This window comes from Sycon ciliatum, chromosome 2, assembly GCF_964019385.1.
Source record: "Sycon ciliatum chromosome 2, ocSycCili1.1, whole genome shotgun sequence".
Classification (NCBI taxonomy): Eukaryota; Metazoa; Porifera; class Calcarea; order Leucosolenida; family Sycettidae; genus Sycon; species Sycon ciliatum.
Genome location: NC_088644.1, coordinates 12,177,074 through 12,194,260, shown reverse-complemented (window position 1 = coordinate 12,194,260; position 17,187 = coordinate 12,177,074). Strand labels below are relative to the sequence as shown.

The following is a 17,187-nucleotide window of genomic DNA, read 5'->3' as shown; positions in this document are numbered from 1 at the left end:
ATGTCCATATCCTGTTACTGTTGCCCCAGCATTGCATGTCATGATGTTATACATGTAATGTAGTCGGTGCTTGCATGTCATGAAGTCGGAGCGGTGCGTGCATGTCAGATTTAAGGGTACTCGACTTGATTTATTCAAAGCCCCACATTTAAGTGAATAATAGCAAGAAGGTACAAGAGAGGAGCTAGAGAAAAAAGGGAAACTTTGCCAGGAGGAGTCCAGGTGGAAAAGGAAAAGTCACTTGAAAGATTAGAACATTGAAAGGATCAGTCACGCAATACGGTTAATTCCCATCGTGGATAGGATTATTCATCCCTACGCAAGAAGTAGTCGTTATTATTAACAAGGAAAAAAAATAATGTTTTACCAAGCATACCTGCAAACGACGCAGACCACACTATTATTGATGCAGCCAGCCTAAAAATCATGCAAGCGACGTTGATGGAGAATTGATGAGCGTGCTCGGCGACGCAAGTAGGAAGCCCTGCATCCACGAAAACACGTCACAAACCATTTTAAATTTTAATAGCAAGAAAGAGATGCAGCACCTCAATCTTGCCATAACGCTCGAATAATGTAAATCAGAATGCTTGTTGATAATTAAGCCAACCAAATTCTTCAGGGCACGTGAACACTCCTGGCGGCACACGAGGTGCAGAAATAAATAGAATAAAAACTAAACATACATGTACCATTGGTAGCAAAAACCAAGGGCGTGAATGCACCTCTCTCGACATGTATTACCCTCTGCAGGTATGCTCTCTTCTGATTCAGGTTGGGATTCACCATAGGCATTATCATACGTACCACATGTGGTACGTACAATGTAGATACCAATTAGTATACACTTTAAAATACGAAGTAGTGGTTGCGACTTCGGCGATGATTTGTAAGAAAGGGTTTGCTCCCCACACCGGAGCTCGCGCTATTCCGCCGACTTAACTTGACACTTGACTGACTCACGACTGCCATCCAGAGCACACGAGAAGTCCATCGAACCTTCGACTCGGCAAACCTGCAAGAAGGGGTGAATTCCCCGAAACACTGTGTATCGAGCAGGGAGTGGTGCTTTCTTGCAGGTTTGCCGAGCCGAAGGTTCGATGGACTTCTCGTGTGCTCTGGATGTGAGTCAGTCAAGTGTCAAGTAAAGTCGGCGGAATAGCGCGAGCTCCGGTACGCGGTGTGGGGAGCAAACCCTTTCTTACTTTAAAAGACAGTCCATTTATGGTCCGTTTCAGAGCTTGCTATTTCTCCTGCATCACGATCCAGACCACCTCTTGCATCTACACTTCATGGGCGGTAATTGTTATTCTTATTGTTTCCTACAGGGTATAGGCGAGTGCGCAGATTACGACTTACATGTGTAACAAGACTTAGTGTAATGCCAGAGTATGCATGGCCCCATAATGGCATTGTGGCGTAACTAACTTCAACACTGACGAATCAACTTAAACTGCTGACGGTAATCATACGGTACTTCAAGTAGTAAATGGCTGTATATGTACAATGTATCATTGTCATATCATGTGAACCTTCCATCGAGATGAACAATCTGGACATCATAAGCACCACCTTGCGATTTGTTGACCTCGAGGTAAGCAGGTAGAATGTTGATAGGTCCTATAAAATGTTTGTTCTTCTTCGTTCACCCCCCCCCCCCCTCCCAACCACAGCTCTATGGCTCTGGATGCTGCCAACAAAACAGGCCAAACGTGATCATGCATGGGCCTATGCCAATACAAATGGACAGCTACAGCTTAATCTCCAACTTCTAAAAGCAACTAACCTTTACGCCCTAAAGTAACCTTTACGCCCGAATAAGGGCTAAACCGACTGCTACAACAGATGTTTAAAGTAGGTGAAAGTATCTCTAAATAGATCATAAAAATATAATATAACCGTGCAAATGAGCTTCAGATGCAGACGGATAACAGTGAATAGAAGGGAAGGAGGCGACAATCCACTGCTGCACATTCTGTACATTATACTGTACATGTACATGTACATGTACAGTATAATGTACAGAGAAACTGATAAGGGCGCTGATGGTCTACTGGCTGTGAGTTATGAATACGTCATAATGTATTCACGCCATGATCTGATGATCTGAATGCCATCTACATGGACAATGTCATTATAGTGATATACCTAGTGCTGGATGGGCAGAGGAAATATTCTCATGCTGGATGCGACGGGACAAGCAATGGATAAAGAAGACTCCGTATATGCACCCCACTTGTACTGTGCCGGGTTTCCTCTTTCATTCAATAACCATACATGTAAGGAGTTAATGCGATGAGAACCTAACATGTCAAATATTGCAGCATTAGTCGAGTTCTGTCAAACATCATTGGCAGGAACATCTGGCTGCACCTGACGTGGATCTGTCAAAGTGGTACACAATTAGATGCATTGCCATTGTTACACTGACTGTACTGCGACTGGCTATGTGCATGTGTAATGACTGAGGTCCGTGCTGTCACCTCCTTGCTGTCACCTGTTTGCTGGCACACCAGCCAGAATGGTGACTACACTCTAGCCTAGGGCATATTGGCTGGAGGGTATTTCCAGATGATGGGTGTGAGCTGGCTTGGGCTTACGAGTCCAGGACAAACACAGCATGCATCCAGACTGCACTAGTAGTAGGGGGTGGGTATGGCAGCTAGCCAAATACATGACCTCTGCATGTACATGTACCTGTTTGCTGATGATGCCTACACCTTTCCACAATGTGATTTATAGTGCTGATTCATATAGATATCAGATCAGTAGCTGACACAGGAAGGTGCTATAGCAGGGAGGCAGATACGAGCACTAATATGGAAAAATGATCAAGAATCAAAACACTTTTTTTCAACATGAAAGAGGTGCAAGGGTCATGTGTACGCGCACACGAGGGACCATGGAGAGTTCATACTGGACTGGGCCCGAGAATGTGCGCTGGTAACTTTGTGACCAGCCCGGCAGCCGGCCTGAGCCAGACGATGGACTTATGCCACAAAAAAAATGCGTAGGCTCCGGCGGATTACATGTACATGTATGCTCGCGAAATCATGGAATTATGCTATGAATCCCCTATGATATGAGTTAATATTAGAGCAATGTCCATAGCCTGCACAGTCTCATGGCTGCTAAAGTCCAGAGGATATGAATTCATATCATGCATAATGGTACATGTATGCGGAGTTTTGCAGACTACCCGTCACTATTTCGTCCGCCCTGGGATACCTGATAAAGGCTGATTCGCTCGCATCTTCTGCTACATGTACTCTATCAGTGTGCGAAAGAGCTTTGAAGAAGACGAGTTCGAGCATACAATAATGTACTGCCATGATTTAACCCTGCTTTTCATTGAAAAACTATCTGCATGACCTCCACTAAACCCTTGACCATAGAGACCACCAGCACTGACCAGGTGCATTGTACACACTTCGGTAGCCTACATAGTAGAACTGTGGCACAACCATGTACACAATCTGCGCATGGACATGTAGTTATGCTCCTACCTCCAAAAGGATGCCTAATTATGCTCCAAATTTCAACCACCGAATTATGCCAATAATTAAGCCGGCATAATCTGCCGGTGCCTACTTATGTCATCTGTGCAGAAAGATCACCTGTAGTTTGAGGCTAGTTATCTCAAACTCTACTCCCTGGCTATAAGACCATGCCCCAACATACAATCATGTATATGACTGTACAATCCTACCTAAGCAGACAGACTGCCTGCCATTTAATAAAGAGATTACAACGGTTGTCTGCACAATGGGGCATGTTGCTTGCTAAACAAATGTTTCATCAAATAGTAGGAAATGCACTGTAGTCGATTAAATGCATTGTAATTGATTACATTCAGAGGCGAACGTGTGTGTGTGTGTGTGTGTGTGTGTGTGTGTGCATGCGTGCATGTGTGTGTGTGTGTGTGCATGTGTGTGTGTGTGTGTGTGTGTGTGTGTGTGTGTGGTGTGTGTGCGTGTGTGTGTGTGTGTGTGTGTGTGTGTGTGCGTGTGTGTGTGTGTGTTTATTGCATCAATACACCGTCATGTGATATAGCTTCGTATTATTTTCCTTTCTAGCCGTGGCCAGCTATAAAAACCCTGCAATCGCCACGCAAAGTGGTCATTGGCTGCCCCAGCCATGTATTGCTTGGAACAAAACTAAAACTAAAACTAAACTAAAACTCATCCTATAGTACATAAGCAATAAATTCAAGAATCCCTCTATTTTACTGGAGAGTTTCAATTTGAACAAATTACCACAGGTACGTGGTTACGATTGGGAGTACATGTATCAGTGCATGCTTACCTTCCGCTCAAGCGATCTCCATTCAGAGCAGCTACATGTACATGTACACGTATCACTCGAGTCAAATCTGATTCTTGGGTATCTCCATTATGTTCCAATCCCAAACGCTGATCATTTTTTTTGCAGGGAACAACAACTTTGCTTCGGAATGCTCGGTGAACATGGTGAAGTACAAGCAGACAATGACTGCATCATGGAGAAATGATTGCATGGACTGATGGTTTTCCAGCACTGCATTGGTCCACTTCTGAACTTTCTGCAGTATGACTACGAGTCTATGCCTATTGACTGGCAAACTACATCATAGAACTTAGAAGCGCCAGATAATCATTGCGTCGAGCAACATAAATAAGACACCATCTCTCGTCAACCTGGTATGATCAAGGCTTGCTTGCTGAGTCACGGATACATCATTATCAACGTTTGCACGCACATCGCTCTCAGCAAAGCCTACTAGTACTACTACTAGTGCAAGAATTTATTATTATTTGCCGTGGTCGAATAAGATGTTGACTTGAACCACACTGCTGACTTGGAACGTCAAAATTAGCACTCACAGTTGAAATTTTATTTTGTATCGCAGACCAAACGGGCAATGGTGCCCAATATTATGATGGCGATAAAGTAACGGCCGAGAGCCAAGGATACAACAAGCAAGCCTGTTCTTGCATTGTTGCCAACATGATGGATGGGCATGGGCGAGGTGGAGTTCGCACCAGATTTGCAGAACTACGAGTACCGCCTTTCCTTGGGATCGGGAGATACAAAGTGTCAACGAAGCCTTACTCGCACCGCCAGCCTAGTGTTCTCACTTCTACAATATGATGCCGGTAATTGTAGGAACAGTAGTGTATTACCAAGAGTGCATAACCGTTATGACATTGTGCATGTATTGGTAATACAATTTTCAGTATACCGGCCCAATTCCCTGCAACACACCAACACTCCTTGGCTACACTACGTGCAGTGTCCAAATGTTCACCCAGGAGGGCCAGGAGGGCATCATCAGGGATATATGACAAGGCACCATGCACCAGTGGAGTTTCAAAGTTCTGGTAAGGCCATCATTTTTTATATCTATGTTTCGCGTCAGTTCAACTTCCAGAATCATATGCGAGAGGTGGAAAAAAATAAAAGTTGCAAAATAATAAAAAGGCTCATCAGAGGTGTATAGAATTAACTGTACATAGCATAATACTCAATAGATCGTGCATGGTGTACATTCGAAAGAAAAATCGTACATCGAAGCACAAAATCTGCATCACTTTGGACAGAGGAGGCAACCGTTGGTGCCCTTGCTTCGCTGGATTATTGTACTCAGCCTTCAGCAGCGGTGCAAAGAGCTCCGGAACGACGTATCCTCTCAGCTTGAGGCAACCGATGCGGTCTGTTGTAAGCTCATAGAATACTGCTCGCAGATGCCGAACAAACGATTTACCAACGCTGGCCTCGAGGCCATTTCTGACTCCCAGTCTCGCCGTATGCAACCATGCAGTCAACACCGCGGTACCGATGACTCGCACGATCGTACACTAAACTGTGTGCATGATTGATTTTTTTATTTTTTTCCGAAAAAAATCAAAACGTATGCGTGCGGACGACGCGAAACATGGATATAAAAAATGATGGCCTAATACCTATTATACAGGTCCACCCTGAGCAGTAGTACGACATCGTTACAAGACAAACCTCATTGCAGTATTATCTCTAATATAAGCACGGTCCTCTATTTTTCAATGTAGAGGGGACGGCTCGATACCGGGACGCTTTGACAGCCAAATTTGTATAGACCCAAACCGATCATCAGCGTTGATTTTTCACTCGAAATATGTTTCTGGAAGGAAATTGGCATGTTGAAGTTTGCTCTGGGGCCAGAGTCAATCGAACTCAGCCACTCCTTTGTGTTGACCCATTGCCTCCAAGTTGCCCAATTTTTCGTTTTAAAAAAGTTCGAATCAGAGGTGGCTCCAAACCGGACACGTTTTAGAGTGCACGTCAAATTCACTCTGGGTCTGAAATTAGGTAATTGCTATCGCTCCACGACGGCCAGTACAGAGTAACAATAAGCCTTGTGTGTGCTTCCATTAGTTTTGATTGGTATGCGGTGCTTTATTGGCGAGAGGCGAGCCGCTGTTTACCTGCGACAAGAAGTTGATTTTTCGAAAGTCGTAAAACTCAAGTCGCAGTGCGAAGCAACACGTCAAAAACTCACCTGCTTGATATGGCGCTTCTGGTCATCGCAGAGCCATGAAATTTTGGCTCGGAGTATAACACATCGTAGTCTCACTGTGACATAATATATTTTCTAATCAAAATACCAAGAGAGAAAGTGAATATTGAGTCCGTTCCGGTTTGCAACCTGTGTCCTATTTGAAACCGTCCCCTCTACCTCCACCCCGAGACGTTCCTTTATTGGAGACTGTTCCATTATCATGATTATTATTTCAACCTCATTTCAGAGGCATGTTGCCGTGCCAAATTCATGTCAGACACACACATTTCAGGGTTTTTTCGCCGGTACTGCATTTTGGGTACATGCATTTTACCAGGTACCGATAGACAGTGTGTGACTGAGCACTTTATTTTTTGAATGCCGCCCCAAGGTGTACTATTATTGGAGACTGTGCTTATATTAGAGATAATACGGTACTATATAACAACGATCCAAATCCTTCGACGAAATGTACTTACCGTGATCTCGCGCATTGAAGGACATGTTCTTATTTTCGAATATAAGAGCACTCACGCTTATAAGAACTTGCACTTATAAGTGAATGAAAATCCCAAAACTACACGAGGTTCATCATGGTCCCATTGGCATTGTGCTGGCATTCACCAATAATATGCGTACTTGCACAATCATGTACATGTCAATGTGATGTTTGTCTCTCGCATTCATGGTCTTGTATGCGCGAGATTACGGCAACCATGGTAACAGTCGTACTGAAGAACATGCAAGTCTGGCATAAGTCATTTGTCAAAAAGATTGTTTACTAACACAGTAACAGACGGGAGCTCATGCTTTCCTTTCACACCTACCCCAGCTGCACGGTCTCCAAGCTAAGCTACTGACTAGTACTGTACATATCACATTCGCTTCCATGTAATTGGGCTTGTAGCCCGTGTGTACTTGAGAATTCAAATAAAATTATACATACATGTACATACATACCATGCAGGTGCACCTTGGAATGATCCTCATACACCGGTGTAAGTATCCAGAATAATATTATAATCAACATTAGGGAACATTCGAAAAACAAGCCATCTTACGTAAGTCGTATTCTTCAAATTCAAAGAATTTCAAAGAAATAGCCCGATTGTAAACAATCAGCTCTCTATCAATTCATACAAGTAGAAATGGAAATGAAGAAAATGATAGGCAATGTGAAACGTGAGTAATATCGAATACATCAGTGAATTATTCAAAGGATAATATACAATGTAATGCTCAAACAGATCATACAATACATGTACATATTATTATGATTGATGCTTCATTTCTCCAACTCCACATCAAACATTTATATGCTAGATACTCATAACTCTTAAAAGCATAAACTTTCTATAAATTCCGTTTGACCAAGAAAGTAAAATGTCCATTCAAAATAAATTCATCAGACACTGAGTGTATAGTATTTGGAAGAAAACTTCAAAGGCATCAAATCTAATCCATGTGTTGAAATCTATCCGTGTTTGATGTGTGGCCGGTAAAGTTAGAAGTCCAGATCAGCCGCGGGCAGAGTGGATCGGCACAGCATCAGGGTCCAGCGTGTCAGCACATCTGGCCAAGAATTTGAGATAGAACATGAGAAGGGACTGTGGCTTAGCAGGAGAGCACTAGTATGGTTGACAATTTCGAGCTTTAAACGAATTTCCGTCACTCATGCAGATAACCAAGAAACCCAATGGAAAATCCAGCTCAACAAATTTGACATACACTCTCCTATTCACCGCTATCCGACCAGCTCTAAAATGTCTCACTTCACTTACTATCCAAAGCCTGAGACACGAGCTCGAGGCTCGTTTTCTCATTTCTACGGTCATACATATCCCTGAGGTCCCTGCACGGTTCTCACACACTGGCTCATTTTTACGAGAGGCATACTTGTACTTGTAAGAAATTTCCAAAAAATCACTTTCCATCCGAAAACCTGTCTAGACAAGGACCTTTCTACTTTTGACAGAAAATCCCAAAAGATAAGGCGAAATGGATGCTCGAGAGGAAAGTAACTGGATATTCTACAGGCGGAAGGAGCTGATCACGTTTGACTTAAACTTTCCGATATACACCCATCTACAGCGAGACAAAGCTGATCACGCGTGAAGTAACCCGTTTCGACATACTGGTCTTCTTCGGGGAAACAGAATGTCTGGATATGCAAGACCATTTCGAAGTACAGTGGTACGGTTTCCCCAGCCACGTTACCCTATCACACGAGCAAATCGACTAATTTTGGGGCATCTGGAAAGGGTCCCATATAGTACGACAATTACTTTGGCTGCACTAGTGGTATAATTATTGTACTTGTTTTAGTTATTCTTTCTCTATTAGCATTTCCATCTGTATCAGCAGCATTGATAAAGATGTATTCATTGGTGTTCATTGTCTCAACAGCACAGCTACCAAGAGAGACGAACAAGAAATGTCCGCTTTGTATCCGGCAAAACATAATTTTCACCTCCCTTTCATCCCATCCACCCTTCCAGGAAACTCCCATGATAAGTATCCATTTACTTTTTTGGGAGAATCCTTCAAATATAGTCTGAATGAACGAAGTAATGGATAACAGAAGCACTTTCTCAAAGGCCATCAGTTCAATTTGTTTGTGTTGTCAGTTTAATCTTACCTGAGATGCTGTGTAGAAAATCCGGACTGGTGCGAGGATATGTAAAGATGAAGTATGCTGGAGCGCCGGCTGCAATGGCTGCCGATACGTATAGAGAATTGTACGGGTCGTCGAAGAAGGGCGCAATAACCAGGTATCCGGCTGCCAGAGTCATCAGGAAGGGTATGACGATGAAGACCTGAGAAAAACAGAACCAAAGAGCAGGCACTATAACTATATCAGAATATGTACCGAGAGGGATTAGTGACCCCTCGACTAAATGGATACAGTTTCTTCCAAACCATTCTATGGACAGAGATTGTTACCCACAAACGCGTAAAAACATTTTATTTTTCGCCAGAAATATTCGTTGGATCCAGTCAGCCCTGCTCCTGGGAAAAAACTTCGGAGAGTCCTCAAATAGCTATGAGTATCGGCTGACTGATCACATCATGTAGAGAGACTGGAAACAGTTCAGTCTCTGCCCCCAATCATAGTCACTTGAAGCCGTCCACTGCATAGGCTTGATTCAGAACGCTGTAATTTAGCGTTGCTACACTACCAGAGTACCGCCCATCCCTGGTAGCTTGTTCCAGCTGTTCTTTATGCTTGTCAACAAATGCGTGTGTAGATTTGATACTCATGTTCTAGAGCCAGGTCAAATAATACTTGGTCCGAGAGAGACAGAGAGAGAGAGAGAGAGAGAGAGAGAGAGAGAGAGAGAGAGAGCGTGTGTGTGTGTGTGTGTGTGTGTGTGTGTGTGTGTGTGTGTGTGTGTGTGTGTGTGTGAGAGAGAGAGAGAGAGAGAGAGAGAGAGAGAGAGAGAGAGAGAGAGAGAGAGAGAGAGAGAGAGAGAGAGAGAGAGAGAGAGAGAGAGAGGAGAGAAAGAGAGAGAGAAGGAGGGGAAGAGGGGGAGACGCTGAGAGGGACTCAGACATTGAGCCAAACAGACATGCAGCAATGCACCTTGCATGGACAGTTCGAGTATAGACCATCAACTAGCTCACCTTGTAAGGTCTATGTAAGTGTGGCTCTCTGAATCGCAAGACAATCAGGCCCACAAAGCAGGTACCATAGAAGACCCAGGACGCAAAACTAAAGATGTCCACCAGGTTACCAATGTCGCCAGGGATGAGATAGAAAATAGCCAGCACTGCCTGAACAAACCGACAAAGACATCGGAGAGGGGCTTGAGTTGTTGAACACATTCCATATCAGTTCAAACTGGTAAATCACCCCGGCAGTCCAGTCATCCAGTTCACTGGTGAGAAAACTAACCAGCGCCAGCACATGTGTGAATGTAGATTGATGTAGAGACTCTGTACAGCGGCAGCGTGAAATCAGGCTTGCACTACTGGATACAGCAGTGAAAACTGCCAGAATTCTGAAGTATAATTGCATAATAATGGCGTTGTGCATCAACATTCTAACAGACACTCCACGGGTTGGTACTATTTTCAGCTCACTCCAGTACCTGGAAGATGAGTGCGGAAATCGGTGTCTTGTACTTGTTGTGTACGGCGGACAGGAAGGTCGGGAAGCTTCCCTCTCGTGCCGCTGAAAACGTTTGTCTGCAGTGGGGAAAGAGAACGAAATTATGCGTGATTGGGAGCATGTTTCATTGCAACAAGCCTCCTTGTAGTTGTTTCACATGATTCATAGAGACAGGGAAGAGCAGGAGAGGGAGAGGGAGGGGGGTGGGGGGGGGGGGAGAGAGGGAGAGGGAGGGGGGGGGGGGGGGAGAGGGAGGGGTAGAGGGATAGAAATACAGGTATACTTGTACAAGCTAACAAGTTACCTTCCGGCCGTGAACGTAGCACCATTGGTAGCTCCGAACGTGGACACAGCCACCAACAATGGCATGATGTAGACTGCGCCAGCGGTCTTCAAGACGGGATCCACCGCATCCTAAAAACAAATGCATACAGTACAATAGGATGACTGTAGTAAGGAAGGATATGAACCAGGAGGAGAGTAGTGGGTGGGCGGTTGGAATCATTACTATAGGTGCTGCGTGTACTAAACTGTTCTGTTCGCTCAGCAGTGTTCATCCAAGTGTTGGCATAAAGAAGCTTATAAAACGGGTTTATCCAAACAATACGACATGGAAAGAAGGAAGAACACCAAATATACAAGGGATGAAACCCGGTGATGAAATCAAAATGAAAAATTTGAAATAGTCTAATCCAAAGAAACTCTGGGCATAAAGATTAAAGAAGCATCGTTCACTACATTACAATAGCTGGAACAATGCAGTTCCCAGTATGTGACTCAGAACGTTAGACACGGCTCAGGCACGAGAGTGATATAGAAGTAGAGACACATTACATAACAGTGCTACTCACCACTGCAATGACGGTTGTTTCAATGATTTGCTGAGCAGAGAGCAGTGACATGTAGGCTATGTTGGCCAATATGTAGGCAAAGATCACTATAGCCATGCCGATCTTGATACCCCATGGGAATATCCTGCAACAAATACATGTACGCACACACACACATGCATATATGCACATGTACACACGTAAAACATGCACACACACACACACACACACACACGCACATACAAACATGCACACACCGGCATGTGCAGAATTTCTGTTAGCAAGTAACGAGTACTCAGTCTCCTCCCAACATGAGATGTGTGGGTCAACACTAGACGCATCATAGAGTCATAGGTTACCATTGTATTCAATTCCTCATTCAAGGAAATTTTCAACATCACTTGCTTGGAGCAAAGTTGACCTTGCCCATTTCCTGTCACTGGCATTTCGATTTGACTGAACCAAAGCTATAAAGGCCGATGAAAATTCCCCCCCCCCCCACACACACACCAAAAAAAAACAAAAAAAACAAAAACTCAACAAGTAGATACGAGAGCAGATAGACTGTATCTATGTACAGTAGGACTCACTTGCCAACGTTATTCACCTCTTCCGCTGCAAAGAATAACGTGTCCCTATATCATGGCACAGTCACACAAGAACACAGAGCAAGCCGCGAGGAATCCAGTCACCGAGCAAGTTAACCCTGCATTGACCAAGGTAACCATGCATTGAGAAAAAGCAATCCGTTATGTACACCAGGCCTGGTATTTCAGTACTGCCAACGAGCAAGTCAGCAAGTGATTGCTGTACTCTGGAAAATATTATAGGAAACTGCTGAGGCCCGTGACAATAATCTTCCATTGTACAGCTTCCACCACGGCCATCTCTGGCAGTAAGCAACACTTGTTTCACTCTGCAAGTCTGCATGTGCGGATTGTGTATTGCTATGGCTTGTTTGTGTCGGAGCTTGGTGCTTGAAGTAGGGCTCAGCGGAACATGTTAGCACCCTAACCCCGGGGGATCTTGTTTGCAACGATATGAGCATAATCGGCTAGCAGATGAGTTTGCTTGAGCCAGACGCACAAGCATGTGCGCCTACCAGCAGAATTGAACCCGCTGCACATCACGTTTGGAAATCCAACGCTCCAACCACCTATACCAAAAAAATTGCACAGCCTTTTTTATACCACATCGTAAATTTCTGTCAACTCACCATCCATCGTACGCCCACAGTCCTCCATAGAAGGCCTTTCCTAACCTGGCTGCAGACACATCAGTGCCGTTCATGAAGTTCTTGATGTTCTCGGTGTTCCCTGTGTCCCGAGCACCAACACAAACCGTATGAAAAGCAACTCCTAGCCGAAAGCAGCTACTCTAATTTCGGAAATTTTAGGTGCTCAATATTTTCGGTATGAGGACAAAAGGCAAGGTTAGGTGAACAGAAATTTTTGGTACAGAGAAGCAGTTCCCTATTGGATTATATGTGTTAATGTTTGTTCGGTGCATTGGAATTTTAGGTATGAAACAAACGCACCGAAAGTACCGAAAATAAAAGTACACCGAAATATTTGTGAAATTACAGTATATCCGGCAGCACCTTTCTGCATTTGTCACAAGCACCAAGCCATTCCTAGGGTTCCCAGTAAAAAGGCAACGCCTGTTGGGAGTTCCCTAGTAAAATAATAAATTCTACTACTACTACTACTACACCTAAGTGATACCAGGTTGACATACTTTGACAAAACTGCCTCTTCAGCAACACTAATATCTCCTTAGCCATTTTACTGGAGGGAGAAATTTGACAAGTTTTGAGCTATGCCAGATTCTGAGACGGGCGCATACTCTATCACCAGAAATAGCTCCTGTTATCCAGCAACTAATCACAACAGTGGTTTCTTTCAATGATCTCAGCAGAACTGCTCATTCTCACTATTTGAAAAAATACTTCATAGCTGGATATTTTATTTATGGAGCCCAAGCACCAGGGCTCAGGCCGGGAAACTTTCTATCTTGATTCTTGAGCGACAGGAGTGGTACATGTGCCGACAGCGTTTGGTCCCCACTCACCGGGTGCATCTATAGGGCTTTACCTTACTTCTAGAACAGCGCCATTGTAGCGCAAAATTGGCATTCAACGTTAATTTTCACGAGGTGCTAATTTCTGAAGATACCACTTCCCTTTTCGTGTGTGACCCCAAATGTATTGAAGATTTTATCAAGCGGCTGAGTTCATGCACTGACAAAGTTAGTAGTAGGAAGCTCTGTAACCAACCTTGCCCAATGTATATCAATCCAGTGATGATTAGCAGTACAATAGCCAGCAGCTTCACCACCATGGAGATATCCTGAACCTTGGCCATCAACTTGACACCGTAGATGTTCACTAGGCATAGGATAGCTAGAGGTTGGGGAGAAAACAAAAACACACCATTCGTTCATCACACATAGTATGTGAAGTATCACCGCTCAATCTTCCCGCTGCCCAATAAAATGTCAGCGATTGAAATTGTGCCATAGAGATTTCTTGACACATTTTTTAGGCACAATGCACACTGCTTCGCCAGCACGTGTGAACAATGTACGATCCATGACTACACACAGATAAGTATTGCATCTGTGGAGCATGTCTCTGATAATGACTTCAGGGCATTCATTATCTAAAACATCCCTTAGGTTCTTAGTTTGCTTTCCGCATCGTATAGTTTCCACTCAATTTCGAACCGCCTCCAAATTCGGCTAATGTGCCCTCACCATCTAGGCATGCATCTCTGGCTGCTGTCTCAGATATGTCACAAGAAGAGTGTGGTGAACTGCGTGTGCGAGAGTTTGATTGGGAATACCCAGTACAGGATGATGGGTCACAGCAGGTCGGCAGAGCCATCAACGCCCCACCATCACTGCTGCGTCTAGGTGCAGCCCCAGCTCAGTAGTTGTCATGTTTATCTTAGTCTTTGTACCATTGTCTTTCATTATTATTCACGAGTTGGGCATGTGAACATAGTACTAAATAAATAAAAATATAAGCCTCTTTGGACCGAGACTATTTTATACTGGCCAGGATGTGTGTGGGGAGTACTGAAGTACGTGGGTTGTATCCGACAAGCTGTGCAGTTCAATGCTAGTCATCACCCTGCGTTTTCCAGCCTCTGTATCGTGTACCAGCATGAAGACGTCAGCGGAGCCAGTGAAGAGCTGGTCATGCTGAATACTGATCAGGAACTTGAAATGTTTGCAAAGTGCACAAACAGGGCCACCACTGAAGAGAGTTGACCATGGTCGATTACTGATACTAGTAGACTGTATGTCGACAAAGGCCATCTCTCTAAACCTGTGTGGTCATATGACTACTTTGACAGGATTTTGCATGTGAAATGCTGTGGAAGGCTGTGTAATGCTGTGCAAGCCGGTGCAAGGCTGTGCAATGCTGGTGTAAACACACACAAAGGTAGTGTAACACATTTTCTCGATTCCAACCCTCCATGTGTGTGTGTGTGTGGGGGGGGGGGGGGTGATGGAATCAACCCACGGAGATTTCGACACGGTCCAAGCGCAATGCATCATGTAAAATCTCCAGTCAAACTGTGTTTATAGCGGGTTCAGCACTCCTATTTAAGACACGACCGTAGAGTTGTGCTCGAACTTACTGACACAGAGTGCTGCGAGTAGCTTTACCAGCCACACGGGAGCTGGACCCTCCCGCGGGTCAAAATCATCATCCGGGCCGCCCTCCATCAACGTGAAGTTGAGTGTCGAGTTTGACGAGTTGGGTAGGTTGTTGTTTTGAGGACCGTAGAACGGCCGAGAAAGATACTCAGCGAACGCCAAGCTGATAATCGCACGCGATGCCGGACGGATGACAAACGCCGCAGTCCAAATGTAGAGGAAAGCCGGCAGACCTCCAAATGCGCGTAGTATATACGCATAAGTTGCTCCAGCATTAGGTATACTGGTACCCAGCTCACAAAAACACAATGCTCCACCAATGGCCAAAACTCCACAGCCAATCCACACAAAGAATGAGACACCCACTGAGCCAGTTTGCTCCAAGACCTGATTGGGTGTGATGAAAATTCCGGAACCTATGATCGAACCCACCACCAGACCGATTGCATTGATCAGCGTGAGGTCGCGGGCTAGCGCGCCCTTGCCATCCGACGGTGCACCGGTGTCGGCTCCCTTGCCAAGCAGTGGTTTGCGTTCGCCTGTATACTCCACTTCACCGCTTGCAATACCAAACTCCTCCGTGCCCGAACCAGTTCTTGCAGTTATGACCTTGCCCTGTGCGGGAGCATTTTCACTGCCATGGTACGCAGAGGTACTGACAAAGGTCAGCGACGTGGTCGCTTCATCGCCCATTTTCTACAAACTCTGATGTCCCTCAAGGATAACAAATGAGGGGTGTTCTGGCAACACTATTTTCAAAAAACTTTATCTCCCAAATGATTAGTTCCGCACAGATCTAGAGTAAGTTTGCGGCTGCTGCTCGGGCTATCCGGTATTCCTACACACGGTTCTGGGCAAAGTAGCTCATTGCCGCGATGTTGCGTCCTGTTTCCCGCCAGGGTATCCACCTGCTATAGTTCTTTCTTGTTTTCGGATATCTTTTCTTTTTTCTATTTTCCTGTGCAGTCCGCTAGCTCTGGACTCGGAGTTCGGGGGTGCGATTTACTGTGATTGCTGCTGTCACGGGACCCATCGATCATCGACGTACATGATCGTGCACTTCGCACACGTGACTTGATCGTTTTGTGACTGACATGTCACGTGAGCAGGCGGCCTGGATCGTTGAGTGCACGTGGAGTACCACGCTGTACTGTCATGTAGCCTTGTAGAGTATAGACTTATTAGTAGAAGTGACCATGGTGACCTACCCTTACCATGTACCAGTGCACTGCAGTCAATACAGCCTATTACAGGTCTAGCTGTGTGGTCTCATGCCTGTGTCATACTGACGTCTGTCTGGACTGTACTAGCGCTATCCCTAGCCTGTACGAGGTGATTCGTCATTATTTAACACGAAAGTAAAATAGCCTTCCGTAGGGTTCGAGGTGCGAACCTTTCAATTTCTTCCCCTAAAAATGTAATACTGGTATCCTTAGATTGCAATGGTGGGTTGTTCATTCACATAATCCTTGGTGTTGGAAAGCAGGGGGCAGTTGAAAAATGGCAATTTTTCTGCATATTATTTGTTGTGGTCATTTCTTAACATCACGGTAAAATAGGCCTTAGCACCACAATTTCAAGTCAGTTTTCAATAGAAAGGGACCCTACATGTCCAGGATGGTCCAGAAAGACTGGATCAAGAATATGTTCATCCAAATACAAGCCATTCAAGCTTGCATAGCAATAGATGTATCACCCTGATTTCATATCCAATTGTGATCAACATCTGTGAGTAAATTCAGTAATTGCCAATGTTTGGCCAATACCAGGGCCAACACATCGACATTTCTCCTTCCCAGGCGTCGTTTCCAGTATGTAGCTATCATATGCTTCCTCTTCAGCTAAATGTGTTGTCACTGGAGGTTAAAACCAGCGGCTATGACTCTCTTATACTCTATTTTACCGTAAACATCGCGCACATGCAGACTGAAAGCTCTTGCAATGTCACTTCCTGAAGGAATATCAGTCTCAATTTTGGAGGCGAACTTGACAGAACATTGGCAATGGCAATGGCAAAAAGAAATTTGGCATGACTTTTTGCATGCGCTGGCAATGAGATATTT

The 17,187-nt window shown here is 44.6% G+C and overlaps 1 protein-coding gene across 1 annotated transcript; it reads right to left on the bottom strand.

Annotated features, from left to right (window-relative positions):
- Positions 1-7,572: 7,572 nt before the first annotated feature.
- On the bottom strand, positions 7,573-16,049 carry LOC135808739 (b(0,+)-type amino acid transporter 1-like). Its single transcript, XM_065321966.1, has 10 exons — positions 15,106-16,049; positions 13,734-13,859; positions 12,675-12,774; positions 12,049-12,093; positions 11,480-11,603; positions 10,933-11,042; positions 10,609-10,705; positions 10,142-10,291; positions 9,156-9,333; positions 7,573-8,089 (listed from the first exon to the last, which is right to left on the bottom strand). The coding sequence occupies exons 1-10, from the start codon at positions 15,815-15,817 to the stop codon at positions 8,022-8,024; spliced, it is 1,710 nt and encodes a 569-aa protein (XP_065178038.1). The 5' UTR covers positions 15,818-16,049; the 3' UTR covers positions 7,573-8,021.
- Positions 16,050-17,187: the final 1,138 nt, after the last annotated feature.

What these genes read in the sequence shown, in the direction of transcription:
- LOC135808739 (XM_065321966.1), bottom strand. Translation starts at nt 15,817, where the DNA reads ATGGGCGATGAAGCGACCACGTCGCTGACCTTTGTCAGTACCTCTGCG. An exon ending in ATTGATATACATTGGGCAAG is followed by an intron (nt 12,775 to 13,733) that starts GTTGGTTACAGA and finishes CTCGGGACACAG; the next exon opens with GGAACACCGAGAACATCAAG. An exon ending in TTTCCGCACTCATCTTCCAG is followed by an intron (nt 10,292 to 10,608) that starts GTACTGGAGTGA and finishes CGGTTTGTTCAG; the next exon opens with GCAGTGCTGGCTATTTTCTA.